General features: G+C 39.3%; 1 protein-coding gene across 1 annotated transcript in view; it reads right to left on the bottom strand.

Moving 5' to 3' along the window:
* Nucleotides 1-25,473, bottom strand: part of LOC106081206 (uncharacterized) — a 46,246-nt gene that overhangs the window by 19,960 nt on the left and 813 nt on the right. The window contains exon 1 of the mRNA XM_059365782.1: nt 25,333-25,473. This exon is cut by the window's right edge and continues 813 nt beyond it. Within this exon, the coding sequence (XP_059221765.1) occupies nt 25,333-25,346 (14 nt within the window). The 5' untranslated portion in view covers nt 25,347-25,473. The remainder of the gene's footprint in view (nt 1-25,332) is intronic.

The raw sequence follows: 25,473 nt of genomic DNA, 5'->3' as shown, positions 1-25,473 counted from the left end.
CTCGTGGTGCAAATTTTTACAATTTTATTTTATCATTTGCAAAAAGTGCTAAGATACTCTGTGCTTGGTGATATATATATATATATATATACATTTTGTCGATGGTTGATAAAACTTTCAAGTTGACAACGATTTGTTATTGAAATCGACAACGCGCTTTCATAAAACCCAAACCAAGTGTAGTCAATATTTTGAACCATGCATGAACATGATATTTTATACCCACCACCGTAGGATGGGAGGGTACGTATCTAGTTATTCCATTTGCAACACCTCGAACTACTGATCTGCGACCCCATAAAGTATATAAGTTCTGGATCCTCACGACATTCTGATTCGAACTATCCATGTCCGTCCGTCTGTCGAAATCAAGATAGAGGTCGAACGCGTAAAGCTAGCCGCTTGAAATTTCGCACAGATACTTAGTATTGATGTGGGTCATTGGAGATTGCAAATGGGCCATATCGGTTCAGATTTGGATATAGTTCCCATATAAACCGATTTCCCGATTTGACTTCTTAAGCCCCTGGAAGCCACAATTTTGGTCCGTTTGTCTGAAATTTTACACGTAGTGTTCTTTAAGGACTTCCAATAAACGTGCCAAGTATGATTCAAATCAGTCTATAGCCTGATATAGTGGTTATTGGAAAGCTTAGTAGATATATGGATTAGATGCAAACTTCTAACAACTGTGCCAAGTATGGTTCAAATCGGTCAATAACCTGTTATAGCTCCCATACAAACTGATTTCCCGATTTGACTTCCTAAGCCCCTGGAAGCCACAATTTTGGTCCGATTTGTCTGAAATTTTACACGTAGAGTTCTTTAAGGACTTCCAATAACCGGCAAAGTATGGTTCACATCAGTCTATAGCCTGATATAGTGGTTATTAGAAAGCTCAGTAGATATATGGATTAGATGTAAATGCAGTTGTGCACAATCAGCGGTTTCTAGAGGAGAGTAGCTGTGACTCCTGATGGCATTTTCTCATACATAACCTCTGAGTGCCTATGATACTCGAAATGACATGGCGAGTTATTTGCGGCTTTAAAAAACCAATGATAATCCTCAGCGTCCCTTCCCAGCCAAAGAGCGGCTGGAAACAGGCATCACACAGTGGGATAGAACCGAAAAAACTAAAAAATATTATGGCGTGTGAGAACGGGTGGAGACATCTGAAATTTGGAGTGGTTAGAACTCAACCTGTAGGTAGATTGTGTGCAAAATTTCAAGGCCCTAAGTGTTCCGAGCGCCTTTTGGCAGGTCCCTAAAGTTGATCCCCTCGGTATTTCGAAAATTTGTTGGGGCTGCCAAACCTTCGTTTGTGGTCCGATTTCCAATTTTTTTGCTGAATAGTGCTCAAAAATCCCTACAAAAAAAATCTCCCTGAGGTCTACAATACTTCGTCCTTTCGACGGAAATATTCGACGTTTAATTTTTGCAATTTTGTCCGAGACCTGCTTCGTATTTTGTAATTTACGAAAGCATTGGTGGTTCAATTTTAATTTTAATGCATGATTTGGACTCGTGACAAAATTGACAATGACTTTGCCGCAGAAAGTGTCCACATCTAATTATTCAGTTAAAATTTATACAGTTTGGAAGTAAAAGTCGGGCGGTGCCGACTGTATAATACGCTACACCTATCCTATAAGTACAATGTGGGACCTATATCCAATTTTGAACCAATTTTGATGAACCCCGGCGAGAAAATATGTTCAAAAATTAAAATCTAAGGTTGACAAATGACAACATTATGACAAGTTACCCAAAATCTGACGAACATATATGGGAGGTAAATCTAATTCTGAACCGATTTGAGCAAACTTCTCAGATAATGTGGTAGTCATCGAGGAAAGCGTTGTGCAAAATTTTGGCAAGATTGGTCAAACAATGCGCTTGCAGTGGCTCTTGGAGTGAAAATCGGGCGATATACATATATGACACCTATATCTAAATCAAGGCCGATTTCTATGAAATTCACCATAAATGTCGAGAGCCATAAGAAAATCCTAAATGCAAAAATTTCGACAGCATCGGTTAACAAATGAGCACTTTTTTGCAATATTTCTCAAAATCGGACGAACATATATATGAGAGCTGTACATAAATCTCAACCGATTTCGAGCAAACTCCTAAAATACTGTGACAGTCGTCGAGAAAAGCGTTTTGCAAAACTTTCACCTGTGGTATGATTATAAAAATAACGAATGCTGATTTATATTTAGATTTTCAAAAGAAGTTAGCGTCTTTCCACATATTCTCATGTGCACTGAATAAACGCCCATTGCCCTATTTGACAACCTTAAATACAATTTATAAATGCTGCTCACATTCTTGTCTAATTATTTATTCACAGCCCTCAAAGGGCCATTTAACATCGACATGCCGTGTCATCAAACATTTTCTGTTCGTACCAGATGTGAGTCTCGGATTTATTTTGGTACCATATAAACAAAAATGCTTTACATTTAGAAGTGCTCCCAAGTGGTACTTTTATATTAATTTATGTCAAGAAATTAAAGGCGCGTGCTTAACATCTGCAAAAAGATAAGAGTCAGATTGAAGTAGAAGCCAAAAAAAGGATGGCAAAGAACCAAAATGTTTCCAAGATGTTTTTATTCCAAAAAATGTATTGCGTAGGAAAAAAGGAGAAACAAGTAAAAAGGCATTAAGTTCGGCCGGGCAGAACTTTGGGTACCCACCACCTCGGGTATATATGTAAACACCATTTCGTCACAATCCGGTGAATAAATATTGGTCTTTTTGGCAGATATATCCAATTATAAACCGATCTGAACCATATTAAGGTCGGATATTGTGAGGCTCAGAAAAACACACTGTTTCAAATTTCAGCGAAATCGGTCTTTTATTGGCTTCAGACCCCTTATCGGCAGTTCGGTCTATATGGCAGCTATATCTAAATATAGTCCGATCTGAACCATATTTAGGTCGGGTGTCAGGAGGCTAAAAATAGCTCACTGTTTCAAATGTAAGCGATATCGGTTAAAAAATAATGCTTTTATGGGCTTCATACACTTTATCGGCAGATCGGTCTATATGGTAGCTATATCTAAATATAGTCCGATCTGAACCACATTTGGGTCAGTTGTCGGGAAGTCCTAAACTATTCACTGTTACAAATTTCAGCAAAATCGGATAATAAATAAAGTGTTTATGGGCTTTAGACCCTATATCGGAAAATCGGTCTATACAGCAGTTATATCCAAATATGGTCCGATTTGGCCCGTTCAAGAATTTAACCAGCGTGCATCGAAAAGACGTATCTGTGCCAAATATCAGCTCAATATCTCAATTTTTGAAGCCTTTAGAGTGATTACAACAGACGGACGGACAGATTGACCGACGCACGGACATCGATAAATCGTCTTAGAATTTTACGACGATCCGAAATATATATACTTTGTAGGGTCGGAAATTTCGATGTGTTGCAAACGGAATGACTAAATGAATATACCCCCTATCTTACGGTGGTGGGTATAAAAAGAAATGTGTGTCTTTAATGGCAGCCATAGAAGTGCCTTCAATAAAATTCGGAAGGCCTCCGTAGCACAGAGGTTAGCGTGTCAGCCTATGACGCTAAACGCCAGGGTTCGGATCCTGGCGTGGAAATCGGAAAAATGTTTCAATGGTCCCTTATCATTGAGCTTAAACTTGAATCAACCAGCACTCATTGATATATGAGAAGTTTGCCCCTGTTCCTTAATGTTCATGGGCAAATTTGAATTTTGGGGTTAAAATCGCGCAACAGGCTTTACTAGTTGAGATATTGAACTGAGATTTTTTATTTTTCCCAGATTTGTAGGAGCCCATCCAGGATTTATTCCATCCAAGGTACCGTTGTAGGACTTCAATAGATCAAAACATCCTTGGCCGCCATAATTGTCACTATTGTTTTTTCTTGGACTTTATTTGTTATTATTGTAGCAGTTTGTTATGTGTTATCTTTCGTCCGCTTGATTCTGCTGAATATCTGGATCCAGGAACTCTGCAATTAATAGGGTCAAACCATTACACAGAACCGGCTGCCATGGGATTGCAATTAAGTGACACTACGGTTTTTGACGTTATGAGGGTTTCAATGGTTTCTCAAGCCATATGAACCAAGCCGAGTTTTGTACTATCAGAAGCATATCTTAAGGCGCATTTGGCAAATAAAGCGTAATATACAAATCCAAAACTGTTATAAAGCCGTGCGAACATATGAAATCTACCTTAAACTGAGCAACTAAATACTACAGTGGTGTAAGGTATCTTAACTTTTTGCCTTGTCTTGTAGCATCCAGGTGGAAGAGCGATATACCTTTGGTACTACATAGCAGTGATGGAAAATTCAGTACTTCGGTACTTTTTTCAGTACTTTTTCTACCCAAAGAGTACCGTAGTACTCTCGCGACCGATTTAGTACCTTTTGATGCACTAAGAAGTTTTTTTTAAGTATTCGGATTTTTTCGAGCTTCACTATACGATGGGGATATACTAATTTCGACATTATGTTTGTAACTCTTCGAAATATTCGTCTCCGACCCCATAAAGTATATATATTCTTGATCGTCAGGACATTTTATGTCGATCTAGCCATGTCCGTCCGTCTGTCTGTCGAAGGCACGCTTACTTTCGAAAGAGTAAGGCAAGCCGCTTGAAATTTCACACAAATACTTCTCATAGGTGTAGGCCTGTTGAGATTGTAAATGGGCTGAAATTTTGCACGAGGTGTTTTGTGATGATTTCTAACAACTGTGCGAAGTATGATTGAAATCGGTTCATAACCTGACATAGCTGTCATATGAACCGATCTGGGGTCTTGACTTTTTGAGCCTCTAGAGGGCGCAATGTTTGTCCGATTTGGCTGAAATTGCACTACGTGCTTCGCCATGACTTCCAACCATTGTGCAAAGTATGGTTCAAATCGGTTTATTATCTGATATAGCTGTCATATTAACCGATTTTGAATGTTGACTTCTTGAGCCACTAGAGGACGCTATTCTTATTCGATTTGGCTGAAATTTAGCATTAGGTGTTTCCCAACAACTGTGCCAAGTATGGGTGAAATCGGTTCATAACCGAATATAGCTGTCATATAAACCCATTTGAGGTCTTGACTTCTTGAGACTTTAGAGGGCGCAAATACTATCCGATGAAATTTTGCATGACGTGTTTCGTTATGGCTTTAAACAACTGTGCTGGATTTAAACAACTGTGTGGTTCAAATAGGTCCATAACTTGATATAGCTGCCATATAAACCGATCTGGGGTCTTGGCTTCTTGAGCCTCAATAGGGTGCAATTATTATTGGATTTGGGTGAAATTTTATACAACGGCTTCTCCCATGACCTTCAACATCCATGTCAAATATATTACACAATAACTTCTGCTATGGTCTCCAACGTTCACTCTATTATGGTCCGAATCGGGCCATAACTTGATATAGCTCCAATAGCATAGCAATTCTTTTCTTTACTTGACTCAAACTTACAAATCAAGGAATCGCTTCGGATAAAGATATACGACCTTATTCATAAAACTAAATCAAGCCTTAAAATCAACTTTCAACACATTTGCATTGTTATGACCTATAAATTTGCTGTAATAACCACTATGCAATTTTTCTTCCTTTATTGAAATTTTGTTGCTTTTAATCCATCAAACTTTATTCCTATGGTCGACATCAATAACTTTCTAATTAAACTGAAGAATGAACTCATGCATCAAAAAACACTAATTTCGTTAAGCTTGAGTTGTCATTGCTCAAATTAGCCAACTAACCCTAAAGCTGTGGAGGCGACATCAAAGGGAAAGCCATTTTAATCAGAACAATGTAAATGATAACGCAACTAATCCTACAAAAGACAAAAAGGTACAATTAAGACTCTTTAATGAGGCAAAATTAATACAAAGCAATGGAATAAAACGAAAAACAAAGGAACCCCCATTTAATGGGGACACTTAATGCAAAAGACATACACCAAACCACATACGCCCCACTGGCAGATACACATGTACACCACGCATAGAAAACTACTACCATGGAAATTCACTCAGCGACAAACAGATATACTCAAATAAATTCCAACTTGTAACAACCACAAATGGCGCCAAATCAAACGACATGAGACACATAATAACCGACACAAATGTGATGCCAGATTTGAAAATTACTTTGCTAAAGTGATGGGAAAGTTTTTATAAGGACAATTTCAAGGGACATGTTGATTGTGTAGAGTGTTAGGACAATAACCCTAGAAAGAAAGATAAAAAACGCTTTTAAAATAAGTAAGACATTTTTTTTAATGGCAAAATTTTAAAAATATTTTCTCTACAGGCAAAATTTCAACAAAATTTTCTCTACAGTCAAAATTTCAACAAAATTTTCTCCAAAGACAAGTTTCAATGAAATTTTTTCTATTCCCGGTCGACACGGGATAACTATGATCACCACACATGCTGGATCTTTAAGCTCCGACTTGTGTGGCGTCCATTGTTATGACAGGAAGCTAAGCTTTCAGCTACCCGGCTCGTCCACAGGTTGCGGATAGTGGAAAGCTTCGTTTTTATGCGGAGTAACAGCAAATACAGCAGCGGGCAGTCAGCGATATCGAGAGGAGAGTCTCAGCCTTTTTATTAATAGTCGAGATGACAAGGCGAGTTATTTGCGCCTTCAACTAACAAATGGCCAACATCAGCCACCATTCCTAGGTTAGGGGCGTCTGGAGGCGAGCGTTGGATTTTGGAGCAAGCGACTCGTGACACCCAGGGATACACGTGCAATCCCACAAAACCCGTGCGGTTGGGGCGCTGGGCCATTAACCCGCTTCCGGAAAACTAATAGGAATTACTATGAGAAACAAGTAATAGTAACAAGTAAGAGCGTGTTAAGATCGGCCGGGCCGAATCTTATATACCCTCCAACATGGATAGCATTTGTCGAGTTCTATGCGCGATATATCTTTTTAGACAAACAAAGAATATTGAATTAGAACTGTTATGCTATTGGAGCTATATCAAGTTATAGTCCGATTCGGACCATAAATGAATGCTGAACATTGTAGAAGTCATTGTGTAATATTTCAGTCCATTCGGATAGATGGTGCGCCTTGTAGGGGCTCAAGTAGCAAAATCGGGAGATACGTTTATATGGGAGCTGTATCAAGCCATTGATTCAGACCATGAGAGAAGCCGTTGCACTAAATTTCTGCTAAATCGGATGACAATTGCGCCTTCTAGAGGCTCAAGAAGTCAAGATCCCAGATCGGTTTATATGGCAGCTATATCAGGTTATGTACCGATTCGTGCCATACTTAGAAAAGTTATTGGAAGTCATAACAAAACACCTAATGCAAAATTTCAGCCAAATCGGATGAGAATTGCGCGCTCTATTGGCTCAAGAAGTCAAGATCCAAGATCAGTTTATATGACAGCTATACCAGGTTATGAACCGATTTGCGTCATACTTAAAACATTTGTTGGAAATAATACCAAAACACTACATGCAAAATTTCAGTCAAATCGGACGAGAATTGCGCCCTCTAGAGGCTCAAGAAGTTAAGACCGAAGATCGGTTTATATGCCAGCTATATCAGGCAATGAACCGATTTAACCATACTTGGTACAGTTTTTGGAAGTGATATCAAAACACCACGTGCAAAAATTTCAAATATCAAATCGGACGAGAATTGCGCCCTCTAAAGGATCAAGAAGTCAAGACCCAAGATCGATTTATATGGCAGCTACATGAAAACTTGGACCGATTTGGCCCTTTTACAATCTCAACCGACCTACACTAATAAAAAGCATTTGTGCAAAATGTCAAGCGGCTAGCTTTACTCCTTCAAAAGATAGCGTGCTTTCCACAGACAGATGGACGGACGGACAGACGGACGGACATGTCTAGATCGACTAAAAATGTCATGACGATCAAGAATATATATACTCTACTAGCCGAACCGGGCCCTCTCTGCTGCGCCTTCTTTAACTCTCTAATATCTTTTTAGAGTGGGCACACTTCGCCCCGAATGCGGATATCGACTTCGTGCCATTGTAGCCTATGACGCTGAGAACATCGGACAAAGCGTCGTTTATCCCCTCTTAATGTTGGCGACATTGCCATACATGCTCATTTAAAAAATTTTCCCCAAAGCGATGTCGCACTGAGGGCTGCCGTTTGGATTCGATTATAAAATAAGGTTCTTGATCATTGAGTTTAAACTTGAATCGGAAAGCACTCATTGAAGTGAGAGAATTTGGCCCTTCTTGGTTCCTGGTGGTCATGTTCTTCGTTAGGGTAATATTCTCATTAGGGGAGGGATGCCACCTTAGACATTTCGATTAAATATGGATATCAAATTCGTGCTGCATTTTCAAATCCCTTTAAAATGAGCTCCATATTGCCATGGCCGGTAAATATAAGCCTTTTGGAAGGTGTTTTAGGGCTGGGGCGGCCACCGGCACTTTGCACTGAAAATAGATATGAAATTCGTTATTTAATGGAAACAGAAATGAAGTTCAGTTTAGGGGGTGTTTAGGGCGTACCCCAAAACACTTGCCTCCAAAATTGAATATCAAATTCGTTTTCTACTCTCAAAGACCTTTCATTTGAGTCCCATATTGTCATAATGGGTCAAATAACCCATTCGACGTATCTTTAGGAGGAAAAGCGCCACCTAAACTTGAACGCAAATTTTAATGTCACATTCGTAATCTACTCCCTAATACCTTTCATTTGAGTCCCATATAGCCATGGTCGGTTATTATGCACGTTTGGAGGTATTTGGGGGTGGGTGACCTCCCATTACTTGGACTTAATATTTTATGCCATATTTGTAATCTGCTGCCTAATACTTTTTTTTGAGTCCCATATTGACATGAACTTCGAATATATCTGTTTAGAGGAGTTTTGGGGTAGGGGGGTTCGCTGGGTACCCAAATTTTAATATCATATTTGTTTTCTGGTCTTCAATACCTTTTATTTGATATCCTTATTGTGCCCATCAGACCACTTTCGGATATGGGTGGCGTTTTTGGGGTAAGGGGGAGGGTTCGCCTCCACCCGATATCTAAAAATTATATAGCCTATGTTTCCTTCCCGACAAACGTACACAATCTATGAAAACTTTAAGAAAATATGTTCAGCTAAGTATCATATAGTCATTATGGGTCTAATGGCGTTTTGAGGGGTGGCTTGACCCCCTATACCTACTACTTGTATGCCAGACTCGACACCTACTCCCGAATACCTTTCATTTGAGCCCCATATTGAAATAAACGTCCAATATGTCTGTTTAGGAGAGTTTTGGGTTGGGGCTGCCCGATTGGGTACTTAGACTCAAATTTTTATAGCATATTTGTATTCTACTCTCCAATACCTTTCATTTGATACCTATATTGTCCCAATCGGTCTACTTTTGATTTTGGGTTGTGTTTTTGGCATAAGGGGGAGGGTTCGTCCCCCTTCCAATACCGAAAATTTATATAGCCTATGTTTTCTTACAGACCAACCTACATAAAAAGCGAAAATTTCGAGAAAATCGGTTCTGCCGTTTTACAGTCTATACGGAACAAACAAACCGAGTCCCATATATCCGTGATTGGGTAATGTGGCCATTTTGGGTGTTCTTGTGGGGGTGGGGTGACTCCTATACTTCGACATGGATTTGTATGCCAGATTCGTTATCAACTCCCGCATGCTTTTCATTCGATCCCCGTACTGTCCTTATCGGTCCTCTTTTGATTTTGGGTGGTGTTTTTGGGGTAACGGTGGAGGGTCCGCCCTTTTCCGTTATCAAGTAAATTATAAAGCCTTTTCCTGATTCCTGACCGTTTTCGTAATCTACTCCCGAATACCTTTCATTCGAGTCCCATATTGTGATTATCTTCCAATAAACCTATTTTAAGGGGTTTTGGGGTCGGGGCGGCCCCCCAGTTACTTGGATCCAATTTTTAATATGAAATTCGTAATCTACTCCTGAATACCTTTCGTTTGAGTCCCATATTGTCCCGATCGGTTTACTTTTATTTTGGGGTCGTACTTTTAGGGTAAGGGGGAGGGTCCGCCCCCCTACCGATATCAATAAAATATATAGCCTATTGCTCCTTCCGGACCACTCCCCACAATCTGTGAAAATTTGGAAGAAATCTGTTCAGCCGTTTTTAAGTCTATACGGAACAAACGAATTTACAAACCCACAAACAAACCCACAAACAAACAAACATACAAACAAACATACAAACAAACAAATATAAATTTATTTTTATATATATAGATGGGGTCTTATACGCATATTTCGAAACAAAATGACGAAATTAGTACACCCCCATACTATGGTGGGGGGTATAACAAAATTGAAATTTCTTCAAAGACAGAAAATCAATGAAATTTTCTTTAAGGACAAAATTTTAATGAAATTTTCTCTAGAGACCAAATTTAAATTTAAAGAAAAAATCTTCTCTATCTAAAATCATGTGGCAACTCTGTCACCCAACCAGTCAACCAACCATTTTGTGCCACGCACATACCCAACGAGACGATTACAACATTCTTAACCGGTAGCAGATTTTCTTGAGGAAGTCGTTCATGAGATGTTTGCAAACGAAGAAAACAGTCTAATAAGAGACACAAGAAATTGAATCACTCATTTACAAATAGAAGAAAGCTAAAACCAAAACCACCCTCCACACCATCGTTTACAGGCGAGAGTAAATAAAGGAATTCCTTCACTAAGGGTTACACAATGACATCGATTGCTTTGGCAAAGGACACAAGCCAATCATGCAAGTGAGCAAATAATTTTGATTAGCACAGAGTGTGTCAAAGGTCACATAGTTGGAAGTCAAACACGCATAGATAGATAAAGGGAAATCTATATTAATTTAATCCAAACTCAAGTCGTCAGATAGTAAGCGAAGACGTCTAAACATTTTTATACCAACCACCGAAGGAAGGGGTTATATTCAGTTTGTCATTGGCAATACGAATTTGCCAATGAACATTCCATACAGGTACAGGGGCAAGTTTTCACACATCAATGAATGCTGTCCGATTAAGTTTTAAGCTCAATGACAAGGGATCTCCTTTTTATAGCCGAGTGCGAACGGCGAGCCGCAGTGCGAAACCTCTTTGGGGAGACATTTTTTTCATGGCAAAGTAACTCACAAATGTCCCCATCATTAGAAGGGGATAACTACAGCTGAAAAATTTTTCGGATGTTCTCATCAGGATTCGAGGCCAGACGTTAAGCGTCATTACCTTTGCAAAGCATCGAAATATCCATTTTCGATCCTAAGAAGTATACATATACTTTAAGAAGTTGTAAAAATCTAAGACGTCAGTAATATGTCCGTCCGTCTGTCTGTTGAAATCACGCTACAGTCTTTACAAATAGAGATATTGAGCTGAAACTTTGGACAGATTCTTTTTTTTGTCCATAAGCAGGTTAAGTTCGAAGATGGGCTACATCGAACTATATCTTGATATAGTCCCCATATAGGCCGATCCGCCGATTTAGGGTCTAAGGCCAAAAAAGCCACATTTATTATCCGATTTTGCTGAAATTTGGGACAGTGCGTTGCGTTAGGCTCTTCGAAAATTTTCTGCAATTTGGCACAGATCGGTCCAAATAGGGATATAGCTGCCATATAGACCGATCTCTCCATTTAAAGTCTCGGTCCCATAAAATCCACATTTATAATCCGATTTCGCTTATGTCTTAGTGTCTTATGTCAGGACAGTTGCGTTAGGCCACCCTACATCCTCTTTCAATTTGGCCCAGATCGGTTCAGATTTGGATATAGCTGCCGTATAGACCGATCTCACGAAATAAGGTTTTGGTCCCATAAAAGGCGCATTTATTGTTCGATGTCGCCGAAATTTGGGGCAGTGAGTTGTGTTAGGCCACCCGACATCCTCTTTCAATTTGGCTCAGATCGGTTCAGATTTGGATATAGCTGCCATATATACCGATCTCTCGATTTAAGGTTTTGGTCCCAAAAAAGGCGCATTTATTGTTCGATGTCGCCGAAATTTGGGACAGTGAGTTGTATTAGGCCACTCGACACCATTATTCAATTTGGCCCAGATCGGTCCAGATTTGAATATAGCTGCCATATAGACCGATTTCTCGATTTAAGGTTTTGGGCCCATAAAAGGCGCATTTATTGTTCGATGTCGCCGAAATTTGGGACAGTGAGTTGTGTTAAGCCTCTCTACATCTTTCTGAAATATGGCACAGATCGGTCCAGATTTGGATATAGCTGCCATATAGACCGATCTCTCGAATTACGGTTTTGGGCCCATAAAAGGCTCATTTATTGTCCGATTTCTCTGAAATCTGGAACAGTGAGTAGTGTTAAGCCTTTCAATATTCTTTTTATACCCACCACCGAAGGATGGGGGTATATTCATTTTGTCATTCCGTTTGCAACACATCGAAATATCCATTTCCGACCCTATAAAGTATATATATTCTTGATCAGCGTAAAAATCTAAGACGATCTAGATATGTCCGTCCGTCTGTCCGTCTGTCCGTCTGTCTGTTGAAATCACGCTACAGCCTTTAAAAATTGAGATATTGAGCTGAAACTTTGCACAGATTCTTTTTTTGTCCATAAGCAGGTTAAGTTCGAAGATGGGCTATATCGGACTATATCTTGATATAGCCCCCATATAGACCGATCGGCCGATTTAGGGTCTTAGGCCCATAAAAGCCACATTTATCATCCGATTTTGCTGAAATTTGACACACTGAGTTGTGTTAGGCCATTCGATATCCTCCGTCAATATGGCTCAGATCGGTTCAGATTTGGATATAGCTGCCATATAGACCGATCCTCAAATTTAGGGTCTTAGGCCCATAAAAGCCACATTTATTAGCCGATTTTGCTATGATTTGAGACAGTGAGTTGTGTTAGGCCCTACAACGTTCTTCGTCAATTTGGCTCAGATCGGTTCACATTTGGATATAGCTGCCATATAGACCGATCCTCCGGTTTAGGGTTATATGCCCATAAAAGCTATATTTATTATCCGATTTTGCTGAAATTTGGGACAGTGCGTTGTCTTAGGCCCTCTGACGTCCTCTGTGAATTTGGCTCAGATCGGTCAAGATTTAGATATAGCTGCCATATAGACCGATCCTCCGATTTGGGGTCTTAGGCCCATAAAACACGCATTTATTGTCCGATGTCGCCGAAATTTGGGACAGTGAGTTAAGTTAAGCCCCTTGACATACTTCTGCATTATCGTACTGATCGGTCCAGATTTGGATATAGCTGCCATATAGCCCGATCTCTCGGTTTTAAGTTTTGGGGCCATAAAAAGCGCATTTATTGTCCGATGTTGCCGAAATTTGGGACAAAGAGTTAAGTTAAGCCCCTCCACATATTTCTGCTATGGGACATAAGTTATGAGTTTTGCACCGGATTTTGACGAAAGGTGGTTTACATATATACCCGAGGTGGTGGGTATCCAAAGTTCGGCCCGGCCGAACTTAACGCCTTTTTACTTGTTTAATTTGGCTCAGTTCGATCCAGAATTGGATATAGCTGTCATATAGACCGATTTCTTGATATAAGGTTTTTGTCCCATAAAAGGCGCATTTATTGTCCGCTTTCGCCGAAACATGGGACAGTGAGTTGCGTTAGGCTCTTCGAAAGATTTCTGCAATTTGGCCCAGATCGGTCCAAATAGGGATATAGCTGCCATATAGACCGATCTCTCCGTTTAAAGTCTTGATCCCATAAACGCCACATTTATAATCCGATTTCGCTTATGTCTTAGCGTCTTATGTCAGGCTTTTCGACATCCGTGTCGTATATGGTTCAGATCGGTCTATATTTGGATATGTCTACCAAAAAGACCAATATTTTGTTATGCAAAATTCAACAGAGATTTGTACTAATTAGACCTCTCAATATCCGTGTCGAATTTAGTCCAAATCGTACCATATTTCAATAAAGCTAATTATGCATTTTCACCGGATTGTGACAAAAGGTGGTTTACATATACACCTGAGGTGGTGGGTATACAAAGTTCGGCCCAGCCGAACTTAATGCCTTTTTACTTGTTTTTTTTTTTTTTTTTTTTTTTTTTTTTAATTTACCATGCGTAAATACATTTGACTACCTCTAAATCTTGATAAGTCGCCATAAAGACCGAAATGAGCCCATATTAGGTACAAAGATTATCCGATTTCGTTATAACTTGGTACAGTGAGTTGTGTTATACCCCTCGTGCCGATTATGGTGAGGATCGAACAATATTTGGATATAACTGCCATATAGACAGATCTTCCGATTTAGACCAAATACAACGATCATTTATTAAATCTCATTCAGATCATATTTCACAAAAACTGATAGGAAAAATGTAGGCATGCTATATATTGGGTTGCCCAAAAAGTAATTGCGGATTTTTTAAAAGAAAGTAAATGAATTTTTTATAAAACTTAGAATGAACTTTAATCAAATATACTTTTTTTTACACTTTTTTTCTAAAGCAAGCTAAAAGTAACAGCTGATAACTGACAGAAGAAAGAATGCAATTACAGAGTCACAAGCTGTTAAAAAAATTTGCCAACTCTGACTATATGAAAAATCCGCAATTACTTTTTGGGCAACCCAATATATATCCTTTGTGATGGGTATCTTAAACTTATTTACGTCGAATTTAATGCGTTTTTTCGTCTTTCTTATATGCATATATAACGTTTAATTTTTTTTCTCTAAACGTTTAAGAACAAAGCATATGCTTACTCACCTTGCCAATCCCATTGTACCACACAAATGCCGAAAAAGCACACTGTGGATAACCTCATAGACACGCGATGCAGATTGTCCCAATGCTATAAAATGCCTTTGCAAATTTTATGGCCTACATGGGGTGACATGCAAAATAAATCAAAATAAAATAGCAAAGTGCAAAATAACGAATATTTACGTTAGAATGTCCCATACTATAAAGAAAAACTATTTTTAGGCAAATAGAGCAACCCATACCGTCCATATTTTTTTTGCTTTGGATCCCAATAAACAAAATACGAAATATTATGGCAATGGCTTAACGATAACCCATGCCGATACGAAGTCCAAAGTTGGATGTGGGGCTTTTTGAGGAATTCAGTTGATTACGGAGGCCACCATAGCGCATAGATTAGCATGTCCGCCTATGACGCTGAACGCATGGGTTCGAATCCTGGCAAGAACATCAGAAAAACTTATTTTCAACGGTGGTTATCCCTTCCCAATGCTGGCGACATTTGTGAGGTACTGTGCCTTGTTATAACTTCTCCCCAAAGAGGTGTCGCACTGCGGCATGCCGTTCGGACTCGGCTTTAAAAAGGAGGCCCCTAATGATTGAGATTCAAATTTGAATCAGACAGCACTCAGTGATATGTGAGAAGTTTGCCCCAGTTCCTTAGTTGAATGTTGATGGGCAAATTTGCATTTGCAGTTGATTATCTTGGGTCCTATCATGAAATTGGTATACAAAGTGCACATTTATATAGAATTTATCTGAAACCAGTAAGGAAGGGCAAAAGTCGGTCGGTGCCAACTATTTAATATCCTTCACCTACCATATAAGTACATTGTGGGAGCTGTATCCAATTCTGAACCAATGTTGATGGACATCGGCGGATGTTTTCTGATGGATTATTAAAAAACCGCATCAGATATTGAGAAAATATGTTCGAACTGTAATAAATACGGCTAACAAATAACAACATTATTGCAAATTAACCACAATCTGATGAACATATATATGGGAGCTATATCTAATTCTGAACCGATTTCGAGCAAACTCGGATAATGTAGCAATCGTCGGGGAAAGCGTTGTGCAAAATTTTGGCGAGATTGGTCAAAACTGCGTTTGCAGTGGCTCTATAAGTAAAAATCGGTCGATATATATATATATGAGAGCTATATCTAAATCCGAACAGATTTTCATGAAATTCACCATATATGTTGAGAGTCAAGAGAAAATGATTCCTGCCAAATTTTGAGAGAATTGGTTAACAAATGGCCATTTTATTGCATTAGTACTGCAAATCGAACGAAGCTATATCCAAATCTGAACCGATTTTTTTTTCAATTTCAAAAGGCTTCGTCTCCAGGCCGAAAAACATGCCTGTACCAAATTTTAAGACGATCGAATGAAAACTGTGACCTGTACTTTGTACACAAATTAACATGGACAGACAGACGGACATAGCTAAATCGAATCAGAAAGTGATTCTAAGTCGATCGGTATATTTATCAATGGGTCTATCTCTCTTCCTTCTGGGTGTTACAAACAAATGAACTAAGTTATATTACCTTGAACCACAGTAGTGGTGTAGGGTACAAAAACACAAGTTTTACCCCGCACCATCACTGTGACTGCGATAAAATGTGTAGCTAGGTAGGTTAAAGTGGCATCCTGCCACACTGATAGAAAAGAGTTTGCTGAAATTAGCAAACACTGCTAATTTTGCTGTTTTGGTTGAGTGCATAAGAATCACTTACACGTTTTCGTCTATTGCAATACCACAGGCACAGGAGAACGAAGATGCCTTCTAGTTCCTACCTCTGAACCATCCTAATCGTTTTAAAAAGCCCAAAAACTTGCGAATGTTCACATCCGCTAAACCAGACAAGGTCTCATAGAAATGAGAACCTAAAGTGGATCTCGTTTTGAATGCCTGTGAGGGACACACACACAGCAGTCTCTTCTTCCTGGACGTCCTCACAGCTTTGGCAAATGTCATTATTTGCAACCACCAGTCTGTCAGCATGTTTTCCGATTAGACAGTGACCTGTCTAACGGACACAATGACTGAGACGTCTGTTCTAGCCAGTGACAGCAAAGCGGTAGGCCTCTTCAAGATTAGGCCACATAGTTTGGGAATGCTCACAGCCCCCTCTTTATGACCATCTATCATTCATTGCCCTTCGGGCGTGATCCTGAAAACTTATCTTACATGTCGCTAGAGGCATACCCACAGATTCCAGTTTCCCTGTAATGTGTAAGGCAGTTCCTAGCCTCACAAGTTCGTCCGCTTTACAATTCCCTGGGATATCTGTGTGACCCGGCATCCAGAACAGGTGAATTTTGTACTGTTCAGTCATCTCGTTCAGAGATCTGCGACAGTCGAGAGCGGTTTTTGTATTCAGAAAACCATTCTCCAGGGGTTGCCTCGTCCATATGCTCATCGTCGTTATGGTATTACATCTTAGACATTCCATCACTTCTTTAATTGCCAAGATGTCCGTTTGAAACACACTGCAGTGGTCTGGACACCTTCTCGATATGACCAGTAGTAGTTTTTCAGAGTACACCTCAAAGCTCACCTGGTCGTCAAGTTTGGAACCATTCGTATAAAAGTCTATTTAACTTCTATTACCAGGGATATCGTAGTTCCAATAGGTTCTATCAGGAATAGTGGTACAGTTCTTTTTTTTATCAAAAAGCGGCTCAGGCAGGGTATAATCCACACAGGCAGATAACACAGTGTCCGTAGTCGCCACATGAATAAAGAAAGAGCTCCCTTAGCCACACAGCAGTGGTCACAGCAATTTGTCTAGACACAGAGTCATTTGTGTCATCCTCAGTGCGGTTGTGATGCACAAAGAACCCATCCTTTGGATCCGGTTTAGTATTGAATAGTATGTGGACTTTTGAAGCGCCTTCCACCAGACCACAACACCATATAGAATTGTAGATCTGACAACTGCAGTATATACCCAGTCCATGACACGCGGTTTAAGCCCCAACTTTTGTCAAGTTGGTGTATAGGGCAAGAGTTGCCTTTCTTGTCCTTTCCAAATGTTGGATTTGAAGTTCAATTTCCTGTCCAACAAATCTCCCAGGTATTTTGCGCTATCAGTAAATCGAACATTCTCTCCTCTCAAGGAAACTGGTAACTTGTATCTCCTGCTGAAAAGAACTACTTCTATCTTCCACGGTTTACGCCTAGACCACTTTCGGTAGCCCACTTTGCTGTGACACGTAAAACTTCCTGAAGTATATCTCTAACAGTGCTGGGAAACTTTCCTCAGTTGTTGGAAGTGATACCAAAACACAGCATACAAAATTTCAGCCAAATTGGACGAAAATTGCGACCTCTAGAGGCTCATGAAGTTAAGAGCCAAGATCGGTTTGTATGGCAGCTATACCAAAACAGGGATCGATTTGGCCCATTTACAATCCCAACCGACCTACATAAAAAATTTAAGGTATGCATTTCAAAATACCCCTTTTGCTTTTGGGACACTCTAATGTATGTTCATGTAATGCAAAATGGAGGAAAATGTCAAATGAGCAAAACTACAGAGAAAGCGCTGAAATTTTTGCCAAATAATTTATCCATCAATGTGAAAACCCAAGTCTTTTGAATGCAGGCAAAACGAACCGCCGGCAATGCAACAATCTTCAACAAATTGAAGAGGGGAGAAGAAAGGAAACTAAGTCTCTGCTTGTCTGCCTCGATACATAAAGAACTAGGTAAAAAGAAAAGGCACGGAAAATGTTCTTTAATATTATTTTTAGCATTTATAATAAATGAAAATCGAAAAGGGAAGGCAACATACAATTAGATGATGGTTTCTGCATTAGACTGGGTCGAATATACTATTTTGTTTGAAAAAGACTAAGACAGCTATATTTAATGAGAAAGAAATCAAATTAATATTTACTTTGGAAATTATTTTATGGCCTTGTGTTCTTCGTCTCAATCTTGGGAAGATGGTTGTTCTCCAAACTGGGACACCTTGTTAATGTACCCCAAAGACATCGACAAGACGTAGTGGTTCCGACACACGACATGACACATTTCTCCACACCAATATTGTACAAGAGTTCACATGAATACACAGCACAAATCTTTCTTATTAGTGTAGGTCGGTTGGTATTGTAAATGGGCCATATCGGCTCATGTTTTGATATAGCTGCCATATAAACCGATCTTGGGTCTTGAATTCTTGAGCCTCTAGAGTGCGCAATTCTTATCCGATTAGAATGAAATTTTGCGCCATGTACTTTGTTATGATATCCAACAACTGTGCCAAGTATGGTTCAAATCGGTTCATAACCTGATATAGCTGCCATATAAACCGATCTGGGACCTTGACTTCTTGAGCCTTTAGAGGTCGCCATTATTATCCGATTTGCCTGAAATTTTGTACGACGGATCCTTTCATGACCATCAACATATTATGGTCTGAATCGGTCTATAGCCCGATACAGTTCCCATATAAATCTATCTCTCTATTTTACTTCTTGAGCCCCCAAACGGTCTCAAACATATAATTTAATTCTGGTCTAAACCGGATCATATCTTGATATCGCTCTAATACCAGAGCAAATCTTTTCTTATATCATTTTTTGCCTAAGAAGAGATGCCGGGAAAAGAACTCGACAAATGCGCTCCATGGTGGAGGGTATATAAGATTCGGCCCGGCCGAACTTAGCACGCTTTTACTTGTTCTTAATAGAAAATTTACAAGACTGGCACTTTATTATAACCACCACCGAAGGATGGGGTGTATTCATTTTGTCATTCCGTTTGCAACACATCGGAATATCCATTTCCGACCCTATAATGAATACATATATTGTCGATCGTAGCAAAAATCTAAGACGATCTAGACATGTCCGTACGTCTGTCTGTTGAAATCACGCTACAGTATTTAAAAACAGAGATATTGAGCTGAAAATTTGCACAGATTCTTTTTTCGTCCATAAGCAGGTTAAGTTCGAAGATGGGCTATATCGGACTGTATCTTGATATAGCCCCCATATAGACCAATTCGCCGATTTAGGGTCTTAGGCCCATTTAAGCCACATTTATTATCCGATATTGCTGAAATTTGGAACAGTGAGTTGTGTAAAGCCACCCGACATCCTCTTTCAATTTGGCCCAGATCGGTCCAGATTTCGATATAGCTGCCATATAGACCGATCGCTCGATTTAAGGCCTTGGGCCCATAAAAGACGCATTTATTGTCCGATGTCGCCGAAATTTGGGACAGTGAGTTGTGTTAGGCCCTTCGACATTTTTCTGTAACTTGGCCCAGATCGGTCCACATTTGGATATAGCTGCCATATAGACCTATTGTTTGATTTAAGGTCTTGGGCCCACATTTATTATGCGATTTTGCTGAAATTTGGTATATTGAGTTGTGTTAGACCCCTCGACATCCTTCGTCAATATTGCCCAGATCGGTCCAGATTTGGATATAGCTGCCATATAGACCGATTGCTTGATTTAAGGTCTTGGGCCTATAAAAGGCTTATTTATTATCCGATTTTCCCAAAATGTGGGACAGTGAGTTGTGTTAGGGCCTTCGACATCCTTCTTCAATTTGGCCTAGATCGGTTCAGATTTGGATATAGCTGCCATATGGACCGATCCGCCGATTTAAGGTCTTACTCCCATAAAAGCCACATTCATTATCCGATTTTGCTGAAATTTGGGACAGTTAGTTGTGTAGGGTCACCCGATATCCTCTTTCAATTTGGCCCAGATCGGTCCAGATTTGGATATAGCTGCCATATAGACCGATCTCTCGATTCAAGGTTTTGGCCCATCAAAGGCGCATTTATTGTTCGATATCGCCGATATCGATGAATCCATTTTCCTTTTGAGTTTTTAAAAGCGGTAATTTTTTTTCGACCAGGTCTAATTTAATTATGTACACATGATAGTACATACATAGCTCATCGAAGTATATATGTTATATACTACTAACATCGATTGTTACTTTTATTATATGTTAGCAAAATTCCTTTTAACATTGAGCCTATAAAAATGCCTTAGTTAAGTTGTACTGGGTGGGGAAATCCCATTAATTACAATTCAATGGATTGATGATAATAATAGATTAGACTCTAAGTTACCAGCACAACGTACAGCCCCACAGTGGAATACGATAGAACAAAGAGAAAATGCTAATGCCACATCTATGAGAACATGTGTTATTGACAATTTTAGAACATTTACCCATTAATGACGAATGGGTAAAGGAAAATCAAAGAATAGAGCTGTCTTAGGGAACTTCTAGCTCCAGTTAGGAAGGAGCTATCCTAATGAAATTTGTATTGGCGTAAAGTGGACGTCATATAAGGTCATGATTTGGGGGGAAAATGGGCTTGTCTAAAGTTATGTCAATGTGATTAAAATTCACTTTTTTCGCTAAATGGTCACAAAATATTAAAACAATATTTTTTTTTATAGTAAAACATAGTGGCTTTCGAAACATAAAGAATTTTTTTTTAAATTCTTTTTTTATAATTTATTAATTTTTTTTTTCTTTGAAAAACTTCAAAAAAACTTTCTATGTCAATAAAAGTGCTGCAAATACTGAATATATGAAATTTCATAAAAATAGGACAAAGCGTTAGACAAGGTGGATGTTTCTGAACTGTTCATGCTGAACGACCGGGCTCAAATCTCCCGATGGCATCGACAAAAACTGTTTAATGGGCATTTTTATAACGTAGAGTTAGAATTATAACACAGAGTTAGGGTCCTGATTAGTTTTATTTTGGTAGAAATCCAGGCTTACCTTGATCTTGTTAGTAATTGCAGCCTTTGAAAATATCGAAAGAGAATCAACGAAAATGTGTCTGGCAGTTAATGGAGATAAAACAAATTGGTTGGTGTCAACTCACAAAATGTCCTGTACACTGGGCAGATAAAGAAAATTGAGATGAGTTGGTACCTACAACTTTGAGATAGCCAGAAACTTTATCTACCTGGGCACCAGTGGACAAAAGAAATGACAACAGTTTTGAAATAAAACCAAAGATAATATTCGTTAACAGATGCTACTTTAGATTGAGCAAGTAGTTTAGGAGCACAACCACCTCTTGACAGACGAATATCACACTCTTGAAGATACTAATACTACACGTGCTGTTTTATGGTAAATAGGCCATCAGGGCAATAACAACAGGGACGGTAAGATCACGAATAGTCTTGGAATGTAAGAAGGAGATTAATGCCTTCTCTGAGGATGGCACAATCCTCAGCGTTTGGTTGCCGGGCCATAGCGGAGTAAGAGGGAATGCAAGGGCAGACGAATTGGCAGTGAAGGCCAGAGAACTGCCGTCAATAAACATGGTTAATCCGAAGCCTTTCGGGTCGACGCCGCCCGAGTTAAGGGCGTGGGCGACGAATCCGCATGTAACCTGTGGAACTGCGAAACGATCGGTAAGACGGCGAAAATACTATGGGGAGATCCAGATAATGAGAAGACGAGGCTTTTACTGAACGGAAGTAAGAAAGAGGTCAGTATAGCTTTCGGTATCATAACGGGACAAATAGGGCTACGAGTTCACTTATGCAAAATCGGTGCGTCAAGTGATGGCATGTATAGGGCATGCGGGGAAGATGGTGAGACGTTGGAGCATTTCCTATGTCGTTGCCCGATTTTCGCGGCTAGCAGATATTAGCACTTGGTTAAGGAAACAATACCAGATATGAAGAAACTCAGGAGCGTGGCATGGGAAACAATTAAGGATTTTGTAATTTGGATTTGCATGGATTTTCTCAGGTTTCTTTTTATACCCTCCACCATTGAATGGGGGTATACTAATTTCGTCATTCTGTTTGTAACACCTCGAAATAGGCGTCTAAGACCCTAGAAAGTGTATATATTCTTGATCTTCATGACATTTTGAGTCGATCTAGCCATATCCGTCCGTCCGTCCGTCCGTCCGTCTTTCTATCAAAAACATGCTAACTTTCAAAGGAGTAAAGCTTGAAATTTTGCACAATTACTTTTTATTAGTGTAGGTCATTTGGGATTGTAAATAGGCCAAATCGGTCCATGTTTTGATATAAAGGGTGATTTTTTTGAGGTTAGGATTTTCATGCATTAGTATTTGACAGATCACGTGGGATTTCAGACATGGTGTCAAAGAGAAAGATGCTCAGTATGCTTTGACATTTCATCATGAATAGACTTACTAACGAGCAACGCTTGCAAATCATTGAATTTTATTACCAAAATCAGTGTTCGGTTCGAAATGTGTTCATTCACCGTAACGTTGCGTCCAACAGCATCTTTGAAAAAATACGGTCCAATGATTCCACCAGCGTACAAACCACACCAAACAGTGCATTTTTCGGGATGCATGGGCAGTTCTTGAACGGCTTCTGGTTGCTCTTCACTCCAAATGCGGCAATTTTGCTTATTTACGTAGCCATTCAACCAGAAATGAGCCTCATCGCTGAACGGTGAATGAAAACATTTCGAACCGAACACGGATTTTGGTAATAAAATTCAATGATTTGCAAGCGTTGCTCGTTAGTAAGTCTATTCATGATGAAATGTCAAAGCATACTGAGCATCTTTCTCTTTGACACCATGTCTGAAATCCCACGTGATCTGTCAAATACTAATGCATGAAAATCCTAACCTCAAAAAAATCACCCTTTAGTTGCCATATAAATCGATCTTGGGTCTTGACTTCTTGAGCCTGTAGAGGGCGCAAATCTCACCCGATTTGACTGAAATTTTGGGCATGATGTTTTGCTATCATTTCCAACAACTGTGTTAAGTATGGTTGAAATTCGCCCATAACCTGGTATAGCTGCCATATAAACCGATCTTGGATCTTGAATTCTTGAGCCACTAGAGGGCGCAGTCCTCATCCGATTTGGCTGAAATCTAGCATGAGGTGTTTTGTTATCACTTCCAACAATTGTGCTAAGCAAGGTTCAAATCGGTTCTTAACTTGGTATAGCTGTCATTTAACCGATCTTGGGCCTTGAATTATTGAGCCGCTAGAGGGCACAGTTCTCATTCGATTTGGCTGAAATTTAGCATGAGGAAATTTTAGCATGTTTTGTTATCACTTCCAACAACTGTGCTAAGTATGGTTCAAATCGATTCTTAAGCTGGTTCAGCTGCCATATAAACCAATCTCGGATCTTGACTTCTTGAGCCGCTAGAGGGCGCAGTTCTCATTCGATTCGGCTGAAATTTTGTATGAGGTGTTTTTTATGACTTCCAACAACTGCGTTAAGTATGGCTCAAATTGATGCCTAACCTAATAAATCTGACATTTTAACCGATCTGGGATCTTGACTTTTTGACCCTCTAGAGGGCGAAATTCTAATCCGATTTGGCAGAAATTTTGTACAATGGCTTTTCCCATGCGTGATCAATATGGTCTGAATCGATCTATAGCTTGATACAGCTCCCATATAAACCGATCTCCCGATTTTGCTTCTTGAGCCCCTACAAAGCTCATTCTTATCCGAATGCACTGAAATATTACACAATGACTTCTACAATGTTCAGCATTCAATTTAGTTATGGTCCGAATTGGACTATATTTTGATATAGCTCGAATAGCATAACAGTTCTTATGCATTATTCTTTGTTTGCCTAAAAAGAGATATCGCGCAAAGAACTCGATCCATGGTGGAGGATATATAAGATTCCTCCGGCCGGCCGAACTTAGTACGCTCTTACTTGTTTAGTATTAAGGGCGCACAACAAGCCGATTACTGGCTTTGGTGTATGTCCATAGTGGCATGTGGTAAATTAATATCCAACCTCTTTTCAACCTTACTTAACATTGAGACTCCTATGTCTAGCCCAGTTGTATGCCATCTCCTAGGCTCTTTCGGCCTTTCTAGATATCTGATTCGGATCCTTACCTCTTAGAAGTTTTATAGAAAGGAAATACCAGAATTTGCCCTAAATTTGGCATGGAATATTTTATTTCCACATCTCTGCTGAATTTCATCAAAATCGGTACAGATTCGATAATCGCGTATGCGTTTCAAAAAAAAACAGACTTTTAGTTTTTGAGACATTCTAACAGATGTGCGCTTAGAATGTTAAAGGGGCATGTCTTTCGACTGTTGTTATCTGATAGTGGCAGCAATGAGGATTCCACAGAACCAATAGGTGACTACTAAATTGCCCATGAACATCCCATTAAGGAACAGGGAGGTTGGCGCAGCATATACCTCTTTCTTATAATTTGGTATTCAATTCATCTTTGCTTTAAGACCTCCTCTTTCAATTCCTAATAAGGCTTGGCAATTCGATGTCAACTGCAACATCTAGCAAACAACAAAGTCAAAGTAATTTCCGTTATTTTGAACTTGTAACCTTTTGAAGTTTGTAAACCTCAAACAGGGAAAGTTTTCTAATCCATTATTAAAGGTAATAAATTGTGTTTGAAACTATGCCCACGAAAAAGAAAAAACATCCCCTTCATAAGGCAACTTAGAACAATACTCCCCAAAAGTCAATGTGAGACTCCAACAAGAAATATCTTAAAATTATGATAATTTTTTGAAAGACCATTGCCATACCAACCTTGTAGTAGGCATCTTTGAAGCAGCAGCAGCGGCAGCAACGATTGCGAATCTTCTGTACGTTCTTTGCGAAATTTATTGGCCCTTATCCAAATATGGATTTTTTTAGGTCGATTTTCAATATATATGTATGTAAGAGATA

This window comes from Stomoxys calcitrans, chromosome 3, assembly GCF_963082655.1.
Source record: "Stomoxys calcitrans chromosome 3, idStoCalc2.1, whole genome shotgun sequence".
Taxonomy (NCBI): domain Eukaryota; kingdom Metazoa; phylum Arthropoda; class Insecta; order Diptera; family Muscidae; genus Stomoxys; species Stomoxys calcitrans.
Note: the sequence above shows the minus strand (reverse complement) of the source record. Positions and strands in the feature narration are given on the sequence as shown.